Consider the following 11,716-nt stretch of genomic DNA (forward strand, 5'->3'; position numbering starts at 1 on the left):
TATGGAGCCGTTGGACGTTTATCAGCAGGCACAGGTGTCCAGGTGTGTCCAGGTGTGTCCAGGTGTGGGGAAGCTCACTGAGTTCTCTCTGTTCACTGAGCTGGTTCAGGGCCGCTGGTCTAACTCACTGCAGCCGACTCCTTTGACACTCCGCTGATTTACAACACGTGCACTTTTCCTCCTGCTCGTCAGCGCGCGCTCTGTGCGCGCCCCGTGCCAAGAACATTGCCGACTTTCAGGGAGGCTGGCGGGTGTGAGAGAAGAGAGACAGTCATTTTTTCCTCTGCTCCTGAGGGGTCTCCTTCTCTATATAAGGCTGTGAGCAGCGCAGGGAGTTCCACAGCTCCAGGATCAGCGCCAGCAGCAGCAGCAGCAGCCTGATCCTCTCACAGGGAATAATCCGTTCTCCTGCTAACTCCAACACTCAGGCAGCCGGATACTAACTGACACAGAGGTGAGTCTTTCCGCACATTTCACACACTTCACTGCGTCGTATTGTGTCGCTGCTCTCAGGTGTGCTGCGGTGTTTCAACTGTTTACATGAGACCGTGAGTTTGTTCTGTGACTCTCTCTGATGCATTGATTCACTCTGAAGTGTCAGTGAGAGCAGCTGCTGTGATGGAAACAGTCTCAGACAGGAGCTCATCACAGAACACTCACTATGCTGATCCTACAGAAACCCAGTGGAGAGCACAGAAGCTGGCTGATGGTCAGAGGCTCTCATGTGTGTGTGTGTGTGTGTGTGTGTGTGTTTACATTCAGCCTCAGGGTTTGATGGTGGGGGGTGGAGAGGGGGGTCCGTGTGTCCGGCTCTCCGGACTCTGTCTGTCACTCGGGTATAAAATTCATGAGAGCTGTGAGAAGGGCCCAGATACAGAAGCTGGTGGAGGTTCAGTGTGAAGGGGGGGGGCAGGGTGTGGTGCCTGGGCTGCCCGCTGGCTCACAGCACCCGGAGTTGGCACAGCATGTTGACTCAGAGCCAGAGCCAGACCTCAGGCTCCTCAGCCAGAGGCAGAGGTGAAGGGATTGAAGAGAAGAGCTCCGTTTATTTCTCACTGCCCTCTCTGATCACACTGACTGGCTGCTCCTCTCTCTTTATGCCACTCTGACTCTCTGACTCTGGGATAGGTGCTTCAGCTTCAGCTTCTTCCCTCTGTGCTTGTTGCTGCTGAGATTTCAAAGTCAGAGTTGTATTTGCTGCTGAATATGAGCAGTCCTGTTCATGGTCAGAAACACTGAACAGGTTGGTTAACATGGTTCACCTCATGTTACAGAAGCTTTTCAAAATAAGACGCTGCCATATTAAATGTTGCACATACAGAAAGTGGGCTGGGTCTTCAGAGGGTCACTAAAGGAATGAAAACAATATCAATGACACAAAATAAAGTCAGTCTCACAACATGGAGCCAGTTCTGTGATGAAGAAGCTTCATCTGATTATAGACTGGAATGAACAGTCCTCAGTGTGTCAGTGTGTAGGTACTGTCAGGGGATTGGATCATACTCACATGTAGAAGACAGAATATTCTAATCCTTCATTTTAATCCAGCAGCCTCAGAGACTGAACACACAGACTTTACCTGAGTTTAAACTGAACGAAGCCTCTCGGAGGAACCACTCAGTGGAAGGCTGTTACATTGCCTCAGGTTCTATCAGTTCACCTAATGAACGAGCAGCAGGTTTTTTAGCAACAAACCAGAGCAGACTGAGGAGACAGAGCAGAGCAGCTGAGAGTAAAGTTTACTACTGAGCTTTACAGGAGACTCTGAGATATTCTGCCATGACACAGGAGACAGTGTGAAGAAGCTCGTGTTCCACATCCATGTTTTATTTCTGTGTCAGCAGAGAAAAACAACTGCTGCTGATTCTTTTTGTGCTGTAATCCTCAGTGAACCTGCATGTTTCTGTGTGAGTGCGTTTGTTGAGGAAGTATGTCGTGCACTGGTTGAGTAATGTGTATGCCCAGATTTTGTAATCTGTACTCTCCTCTGTTGACTCACAGTGGGGAAACACTCATTAATCGTTTCCTCCCTGCAGGTTGTGTCTGGGACTCTGAGGAGCAGCGATCACACAGAGTCCACTGTCTGCTGCAGTCCAAACCCAGAGCGACCTGTGCCGCCATGACCTGGCTCCCCGTCCTCTCCGTCTCCCTGCTGCTGCTCTGCATCAGGGACTCTGCTTCCCTCTTCCTCCCCGACTCCAACGAGCTCAGGCAGCTGCTGAGCCGCTACGAGGAGGAAGCAGACCGGAACGCCACCGTGGAAGCCGGCGGCAGCAGGACCCGACGAGCCATCCGCTGGTCAGACCGAGAGGAGATCCTCCAGCTGCACAACAAGCTGAGGGGCGGCGTATACCCCACTGCCTCCAACATGGAGTACATGGTGAGACATCACCCCTCTTACCTGCTACAGTGTCATCCTGAGTCCACTGAGGTTATTACAAGGGATCAACTCACAGAGAACAAAGCACCTCTGAGCTCTGAAACAAGGCTGTTAATCAGGGTTTAAAGTTTTCTCCTGCTCAGAAAAGTGGTGTTGCTGTAATAAAAACAAGCTTTTCTCTCAGCTGGAAACATGCTGTCATGATGGGGAGCTGCTGCCAGCCTGCTGTGCTGCTCTTTTACAAGGAGGATAATAATGCTGACTCTGTCCTCCTACCTGCAGACAGCTCAGAGCTGGAGAGGACAGGAGGGTGAGGGAGGGCTGGGTCAGAGGAGGACACAGAGAATAAGGCTAGAAGGGGAAATTACGGGACAACGTGGCACATCAATGGGTAAAAAAAGACGAGCGATTGTTGTTGAGACACACAGAAAGTTACAGAAAAGCATCATGAAGTGGAGAGAAGCAGTGGAGGCCTGTGAGTCTCTGCAGTGTGGTTAAAGCCAGGGAGGAAAGTGTCTGTAGATTTACTGTGTGTGTGTGTGTGTGTGTTTTAGCGACCACCAAAAGGCTGGAAATTTACTGAGGAGATGTGCTTTGAGGGGCCACGCTGTACGCAGCCCTCCCTCCATTCATAGCCCCCCTCCTCCATGGTGGGGACTCAGGTGTCTTCTCCTCTTTCCCTCCTCCTCTCCGCCCGCCGTAAAGAAACCCACTCAGGAAATGTGGATAATTCAGCTGTGATTGCTGCAGATTTGTAGTGGAGTGGGGCCAGGCGCCAGCCGCTGCGCTCAGATGTCACTGTCGAAGGTTAATGTTGAACTTGTATCCAGCTCAGTTTCAGCTCACAGGGAAGGAAGGAAGTGCAGGAGCTGAAGCCTTGAACAGGTTGTGGTTAAGTATCTGAGTCAGAACAGGGTGGTGATTATCCAGCAGGTGAATGTGTGTGCAGCGCTGCTGGAGAAGGAGTAAACATGTGTTTTATTTGACGTGTGCAGGTTTGGGACGATGAGCTGGAGCGCTCTGCCACTCACTGGGCAGAGGAGTGTCACTGGGACCATGGACCTCAGGACCTGCTCATGTCTATTGGACAGAACCTGGCTGTTCACTGGGGCAGGTGAGACGCAGCAACACAGCGATGTAGGCTGAACCCACACCTGAGGTTTTTATCAAATTCATCAAACGTTAATGCTCCTGTTATCAGCAAATGTTAGCATGCTAAAAAGCATTTTCACTGTAACCCTGTTAGCATATTGATGTTAGCATTTAGCTCAAAGCACCACTGTGTAGCCTGGTTAGCATGGCTGTGGACCTCACAACCTGGCAACCCAAAAGTTACTGCCACAGACTGAGCAGCTCATCTCAGCTCCTCCCCTGTATTTTAAGAGGAGCTTGTTTCCAGTAACAGCATCAGTGTGCTGCTCGGTGCAGCTGTGTGTGTGAGCAGGCCGTGGACACAGTGGGCCTCTGTGTGTGACAGCGTATGGCTATCGCAGCAGGTGCCCTTCCAGGAATCTGCACTCATTCTCACAGCCCCTCTCCTCCCTCCCTCTTCCCTTCTTTTCTTCCTGAGCCAACAAACCTTTTTTTCTCTCCCTCTCTTCTCCATTTATAAGCTCAGCACTTTTCAATACCGTAAAAAGAGATGTTTATAATAAGAGCTACAACTGCTTTGTCAGGCTGTGGAGCCATGTTTAGATCTGATTCTTTTTTTTTTTTACCTGATTTGATTTCCCCTGTTATGGAGGAGGAACCGACGGCCGCTCTGTGAGCCAGGTCACATTCAGTGGGGGGGGGTTCATGCAGTGTTTCTCAAGTCAGGCCAAAACACCTGGCAGCCCCTGCAGCTATTTCCCTTTTTGCCCCTGGTACCTGGACGTCCTGTGACTGAGCCTACTGTGTGTGTGTGTGTGTGTGTGTGTGTGTGCGTGCAGATACCGCTCTCCTGCCTTCCACGTCCAGACCTGGTACGATGAGGTCAAAGACTACACCTATCCCTACCCTCACGAGTGCAACCCCTGGTGTCCAGAACGCTGCTCGGGGCCCATGTGCACCCACTACACCCAGGTGAGACACAACACAACAACACAACTACACAATACAACACAACAGAACTGGAGGCCACAGAAGATGAGGTGAGAGAGTTCAGGAGAAACTTTTAGACAGAAAACAGAGGAGCTGTGTGAAGTCTGATACACTGCCCAGCATCTACTTCTCTGCTTCCCTTTGACCCATATTCTGCTGTGTGATCCAGTCTGTTCAGTATCAGGTCATGGGCCTTCTTTTATCTACCATATGGAACATATGGCAGTATCAACATGTGGTGTCCACCCTGTATGATCCCTCAGTGTCTGTGGGCAGAAAAATAAAGAAATCGATCAAAAGGAAACAGCCTCTGCTTCCTCTAGTGTTGACTGCTGGGATGAGTTTACAGAAACATCCAGACTCCTCCCTTTGCCTTCACCCTGAAACCTGATCCCTGCCATCTGGAAGTCATTTCCAGACACAGCAGACATCTCTCACCGCTTGACCTGGATTCTACTGAAGATGCTGCAGAGAGGAGACGGTGCCAAATATGAGCATCATCACCTCGTCTCCGTCCTGTCATTTGCTGGAAGTGCTGATGTATGTACGATCAGGGCAGCCATCCTCCATTACTACCTCTGCAGAGACATGGTAGACCCTCTGGAGTTAGAGACTGCATTGTGCATGAACCAGGAGCACACATCAGTCTATGTGCTGACTCACTGCTTCCAGTGGCCTCTAACTGTAGCAGGAAAAAGATGAACATTCCTGAGGAGGGAGAGCACACATGTTTGAGAGTTTGGGAGGAAAGTGAGGAGGAGTTATGGAACATGCTGTGTTGTATTCGCCGTCAAATGGCACATCATTCATCTGTAACAGCTCTGCGGCAGCTTTCCGTTTAATAAGGCGTTTTATTTGACCTCCGGCTGCTCTGGGCCTGCGCTGACTTCTGTCTCTTCAGAGGCATTTTTTCCACTTCTACCTGGATGATGAAAATGATCATGATTGTGTTACGGGGGCAAACTGGGTTCACACATGATGTGCGTCTGACTGGGGCAGAAAAACAGGCCGGGCTCTCCTGGATGTCCCAGTGGCCCCGTTAATGGTGAATGCCAGTCTAGCTTCTTCCTCTGGAATGACTGATTGAAACGTGAGGCAGGCCGTGAGCTGAATACTTCACTCTCTGTGTGTCTTGTTCGTTGACTTTGGCCGTTCTCTTATTTCCCTCTTTACAGCTGGTCTGGGCAGCCACGAGCAGAGTGGGCTGCGCCGTGCACGTGTGTCCCAGGATGGACGTGTGGGGGGAAGTATGGGAGAACGCCGTTTACCTCGTGTGCAACTATTCCCCAAAGTAAGTAAGATCACTATTCCTCCATGTTCCACTGTTCATCGACACCTCTGCTCTCTCCACTCTGCTTTACATTCCTCCTCCGTACAGGGCTGACAAATCGCGTGCTCTGAACGTAGCTGCACCACAGATATGTAGCACTAATTGTTCCTGAGGTTTGTACAACATATTGGTGCCATTAAAATTCCTGCAGAGTCAGAATAGAAAAATAATAATGAAGCACAGGGAAAGAAAAATAAGAACAGAGCAGGTTTGTTTTCCAGACAGCCCACAGGATGTAAACCGCCTGAGAGACAACGAGGTGTGGGACTAATGACTGTTCGGAGTGTCGACTGTGAACACAGAGTGCTGAAGTAATTACAAGGCCGTGAGCCCAGTGATGCCTGACTGATGATTCATTTCCACCTCAGTCAAACTGTCCATTGTGCTCTGCTTCTGCAGGGGCAACTGGATCGGAGAGGCCCCGTACCAGCCTGGACGCCCCTGTTCTCAGTGCCCCCCCAGCTACGGAGGAGGGTGTAGGAATAACCTGTGCTACAAAGGTGAGAAAAACCCTCAGTGAGTTTCATGCAAAGATGGTGAAATGAAATACACCTGAACCCCGTGTTAATCCACCTTCAGACTCTCAGCGCTCAGAGACCGAGGACATGAACGAGGTGGAGAAGCCTCAGGTTCCACTGCCGCCTCGTACCACCGCCAGACCCGCCCCCAAACCCAAACCAAAGAAACCAGCGTCCAAACCCTCCACTCCCAAGACCAGCACACCGAGGACACCGTCCTCAAAGACTCCCAGCAACACTTACTTAGGTATCTACGAGGATTAGACCAAATAAGCCCCAACCTCCACATCTCTGTTCTTCTCTTCACTTCTGTCTTTGTCTTTTTTTCTTTCAGCTCAAAACATTAAGTGTGAGACCAGACTGCGAGATAAGTGCAGAGGAGCAACCTGCAACAGGTCAGTTTACTGATCTTTAGACAGACTCTGTCTGTTCATTCACCCTCCCTCCAGTCTCACTCCTCTCTCCTGACTGCAGATACAACTGTCCAGCTAACTGTGTGAATAAGAAAGGAAAGGTGTGGGGAACTCTGTTTTATGATGTGGTGAGTCAACAAACACCATCCCTCATACAGCAGTTTACACTGTCAATGAGTATTTCTAAATGCTTACTGTTGGACTGTTCCAGCAATCAAGTATCTGTCGAGCTGCTATTCATTTTGGTGTGATTGACAACAACGGAGGAACGATCGACATCACAAGAAAGGACAAGTTTCCATTCTTTGTCAAAGCCACAAAGAACGGCATCGAGTCTCTCAGGTACACTCAGTAACTGTGCTTCATCTGAAAAACACATTTTGTGCAATAATGGATTTATTCCGATTTCTAAACTGTCATGTCTTTTACAGTAAATATAAAGCTGGTAATGCCTTCATGGTGGCCAGAGTGGAGGGTAAGCAGATCAGTGTTTTTAGGAAGAGCTCTGACTCGTGATCGTAAAAAGATTTACACATGTTTCAGGAACATGACGGGTTTCCTCTCTCTCTCTGTGACAGAGGTGACGGCTGACTGCTACACCACAGTGGCTGAAATCTGCCCTTTCAAACAGCCCTACTCACACTGCCCGAGGTGCCGTCTCACATCCACCATCTTCTACTAATTCCTGACACAAAAACAAACATGTTTTTTATCAGTATCATCTGTGGCTTCAGATTCACACTGACGTGCAGTTTCCTCCTCAGAATCCTCTGTCCTGCCGACTGCAAGACTCAGCCTTCTTACTGGTCACCTGTTGTTGGAAACAACATCTACACAGATGTAAGTGAGGCAGAGCTCCAGGTCTCTGCTGTTTGTAAAAATGTTTTCATGTCCTGTTCAGACAGAGAGAGGAGGATATGTGGGTCAGTACCATGGTAAAGTCTCCAGGCCTCGTGATGTGTAGCAATGGAAAGCCACTGAATCACAGTCTGAGTTTGGCTCATGGAGAATGGGAGTAATGGTGAGACGAGCCAGAGTCTGCCTGGGATACATGACCCTGCATGGGCCCTGACCCACTCAGAGTCTTACTCAGGCTTTATCTCCAGGACTCGTCTCTCAGAGGCCGGAGAAGCAGAATGTTTCACGACCTCAGGCCGGGAGTGTTTCTACTGTGGCGTGGAGGCTGAGTGTTGGTTAAACATGAGACATAAACCGTCTGGTCAGGAGGGGGGGGTGGACGGTGTGGTCTGTGTTTGGACTAGAAATGAATGATTCTGCTCCAGACTGTTGATAAGAGCTTATGGTCTGTTGTGCTGGAGCCAGACTCCTGGCTCAGATTGTGAAATGTTGGAGTGTGTGTGTGTGGGTGTGTGGGTGTGTCTTGTGAATGGCTGTAGCATATTTTGTGCTTTATCTGTAATAAAGATATTCATGCAGCTGATATTCTCTCTCTCAGAGCTCCAGTATCTGTAAAGCAGCCATCCATGCAGGAGTAATCAAAGCAGACGGCGGTTTGGTGGATGTTCTGCCACTGGACAAGAGAAAGAGTTACGTTGGAGTCCTGAAAAATGGCATCCAGTCTGAAAGGTACTAAACATTTTTCACTGAAATGATCCACAACAACAGAAGGTGTAAAGACAGACGGACCAGTTACCACTTAACACACAGCACAGATAATCTATATTTTTAGATCTGACTCGATGCACTCTCATTGTATTTAAAGAGGCTAATACTGAAAATTAGAACAGCCATTTTTACCCATGGACCTGTTTGTTTAGTAGTAATGTAAGCTATCAGCAATCAGGGACTGTGTTCTACGAGTAACACCTGTAACCTGAGTCTGCTTCTGTTATCAAACCAGAAAGGTCTCAAATCAGTTCAACTGTGTTCACATGGAGACTGGGTGAATGTCTGCTTTTTTAAATAAATAAACTCTAACTATAGTTGATTTCAAACTGAATGTGATGTTGGGGGTTAGGCTATGTAATGTGTAGATGCAGAATAATATTTACCTTCAGTACCTGGCTCAGCTCAGACTTTAATATTTGACCAATGGGAGTACAGAGATGAAAACCGAGAGGCTTGTAGTAAAAATTAGATGAGAGAATCTGAATTATGCCTGAGAAAGGTGCTTTTATCCACCAGAGCCTGACTTGATTTATGTGTCCTGTAATAGCTGATGTAGTGGCTTCCCTGCATGCACACCATGTTTCTCACATCACTCTCATGTCTGTGGCTGGCTCCACTCGATCCAGTGGACTGAGCTCAGGCAGAGGAGCCCTTGTGGCCAGTTGTGCTGGCATGTGGGGTTGTAAGAGTAATGGTGTGGTTTGGTGTGTGGATGGGCCACACATGGGATCTGTGCTTACTTTACCCAGGCATTTCAATTGAGTGTGCAAAGTGCTGAATGGCCAAAAATAATGGGAGTCTGATTCTCTGAAATGTGAAGCAGAGCTGCGAAGGCCCCGCTCAGGGCACGGGGAGAGGAGGTCAAAGGGCCGTGTGCCAGCATCATGGCAGGGCGGGCAGTCTGGACGGACTCTAACGCTGGGGAAGTAATCACAGCCTATCCAATTACTCGAGGATGGAAATGCTGTCAGCCACTTAGTCAGTGCTTCCCTATACGGACAATTATCTGTGATCTGATACCGATCGCACCGGCCTATCACGGTTATTGATCATGGCCGAGCTTCAAGGTCTCTCCACTAATGAACTAATTACAAAGTCGTTAAGTTTAACACGTGTGGTAGCTGGAAAGGTCATTCGGAGAAATACGGAAACACTGAGTCATCCTGCCAGTGTGTCACTTGGTGGATGTTTTTTCCAAACATGTTGTAAAACACCGTTTTAATGGATTGGGCCGCTGAGAGGACTTGGGCAATGCTAAAAAGGAGGATGTCCAAGTATTACAAAAACATATTTTGTAAAAATATGTTTTTATCTGACTTAAAGGAGCACTCCAGCTATTTTACACTTCAGTTTAATCCTGAGAGGGAGCACTGCTCTGCCTCTGAACCCAGGTTTATCTCAGCTCGTGGTGTTAGCAGCTTCAAAGCAGATGGAGGAAGGTGCTTCCTTCACAGTTTAACCCAGTAAGGATTAAAATCGGCTTCCTCAGTTTTGACCAGTCTTTTCCAATCTATTTCTCACAGTTCACCAGGTTTTTTTTAAGAAACAGACCAAGTCGTAGCCTGCAGTTGCATCTGAAGTGATCACCAAACGTAACCCGTTTCCTGTGTCGTCTGTCTGCAGCAAGAGCAACACAGAGGGCGGCTCCTTCCGAGTCTTTGCTGTGAGGGAGTGAGAGTGTGGTTCAGAGGTCCAAACATCACCAGAGTCGCCTCAGCTGCTCCTGAGGAGCAGGAAGTGCCCACAGGTTGGATACCACAGCTGTTCATCTGTCTCTGTGCCTTCAGAGGAGAAACAGGACGTCCCAGCAGATCGATAGACACTTCTCCCTCTCACTTATCAAACACCCAGTACAAACAACTGGCCAATATGTTAATGGGTTTTTATCTTTTAACTCCAGATATGGATATTTCTTAGACATACTTCATCTGTGAATACAGAATGTTTTTATATATTACGATGCATTGAACAGCTGGTGCTGGAAGTTAAACATGTTTTACAGAAAGTTCTATGTTTACATTGATGTTCTTATTACAAATATACGTTGGTTTTCATACACAGGAATGTATACTGGTCACACTGTATTTAATCATTGTGTACAGAATATATGATATTTTGTTTGTTTTAAAAATGGAGTACCATATATTAACATTTTCATTCTGATTTTCTTCTTTTAATTGTATTGCTTTCTTCCTCTTCACCTGGATAACATTTGCTTTTCTGCTCCTGAAAATTTAGACTGTGAAACCAAATCTAAGTCTAAATTGTATTTATAGGTTGAGGTGCTCTCGTTGTGAGTCTGGATGTTTTATTGGCTTGTTGGACCAGAACTCATCAGGCAGATGGAAAAGGAGAGGAAGCAGGATGGGAAATGAAAGTGTGTATAGGCAGCAGGGAAGGCTGCTGTAGTTTCAGTGCCAAACATGTGGAGGGGATGAAGTGAAGGTGTGAGACAGCTGAGTTCACTGTGCAGCCTGGTTGTTGGAGATGGACCCTCAGAGCGGTGGCAGAAGATATGTTTATAGCAGTAATATGCCATCTTATATTTATTGTTGCTTACTGCTCTCCTTGTTTCTTTGTTTCTCTGGCTTCTCTGACCCCCCCACCAGACAGATGAATGTGTCACATGTTTCAGAGAGTTTTCTGTGTAAAGATGAGGCCAGATTTTAAAGTGTGTCACTGCACAGGACTGAGAGGAAACACCATGTTAGCACAGACACTACTCAAACAGATGTACAGTGCAGTTACTGCTGCAGGACACATTAGAGCAACATCAAACCTCGTTACTCTGCCTGTTGGTGACAAACGTAAAGGCCAAGACATAACGACTAACTATCTCTTCCTTCCAGCATATTTACACTTTATCTCTTCATTCTACCTCAGTCCTATCGCTGCGCCAGGCATTTCAATCTTTACTATGTGGGAATTTTTATGGGAAATTTGAAAGGTTTTGTAAATACAATGATTTTTGTGTTTGAATCGTCCTCCATGCAGTTAGATTATAATGAATTTATCACCTTTGTCTCGGTCGTAGTGTTTTTATACAGGTCTAGGATGATTTGAAAATAAAGTACAACTTACAAATATTACACAAGCTGCCTCTGTTTTATTAAAAGATGTTAGTATATGATGTTTAGAAAAAAAACAACAGATTTTATTCTTATTATTTTTTGAGTGAGGCTGTTTGATGATTCAGATATCCTTCATTTCATTTTCCTCAATAAGAAGTTGAGTCTTTTTTTAACTGACAAGAATCAAGCATTTAAGTCAAACAGCTCCCAACTGCACATGTGGTGACAAAAGATGAAAAAAAGAACCAGATATCTGTTGTAAGGAGTCTCATACCTTTCCTAAACGGACTGAG

At 47.3% G+C, this 11,716-nt stretch overlaps 1 protein-coding gene across 1 annotated transcript; it reads left to right on the forward strand.

Annotated features, from left to right (window-relative positions):
- The first annotated feature begins 223 nt into the window (after window positions 1–223).
- crispld2 (cysteine-rich secretory protein LCCL domain containing 2) lies at window positions 224–11,446 on the forward strand. The gene is made up of 15 exons (XM_018683241.2): window positions 224–454; window positions 2,037–2,380; window positions 3,376–3,494; window positions 4,312–4,444; window positions 5,638–5,753; window positions 6,192–6,292; window positions 6,372–6,557; window positions 6,645–6,705; window positions 6,785–6,851; window positions 6,935–7,065; window positions 7,155–7,198; window positions 7,302–7,374; window positions 7,488–7,563; window positions 8,180–8,310; window positions 9,976–11,446. Exons 2-15 carry the CDS (start codon window positions 2,120–2,122, stop codon window positions 10,025–10,027), a joined length of 1,551 nt encoding a protein of 516 aa, XP_018538757.1. The 5' UTR covers window positions 224–454; window positions 2,037–2,119; the 3' UTR covers window positions 10,028–11,446.
- The last annotated feature ends 270 nt before the right edge of the window (window positions 11,447–11,716 follow it).

This window comes from Lates calcarifer, linkage group LG2 (assembly GCF_001640805.2).
Source record: "Lates calcarifer isolate ASB-BC8 linkage group LG2, TLL_Latcal_v3, whole genome shotgun sequence".
Classification (NCBI taxonomy): domain Eukaryota; kingdom Metazoa; phylum Chordata; class Actinopteri; family Centropomidae; genus Lates; species Lates calcarifer.

Coding starts and splice junctions, on each gene's coding strand:
- crispld2 (XM_018683241.2), top strand. CDS start 2,120: ATGACCTGGCTCCCCGTCCTCTCCGTCTCCCTGCTGCTGCTCTGCATC. Junction 3,495..4,311: donor CTGGCTGTTCACTGGGGCAG/GTGAGACGCAGC, acceptor GTGTGCGTGCAG/ATACCGCTCTCCTGCCTTCC. Junction 5,754..6,191: donor GTGTGCAACTATTCCCCAAA/GTAAGTAAGATC, acceptor CTGCTTCTGCAG/GGGCAACTGGATCGGAGAGG.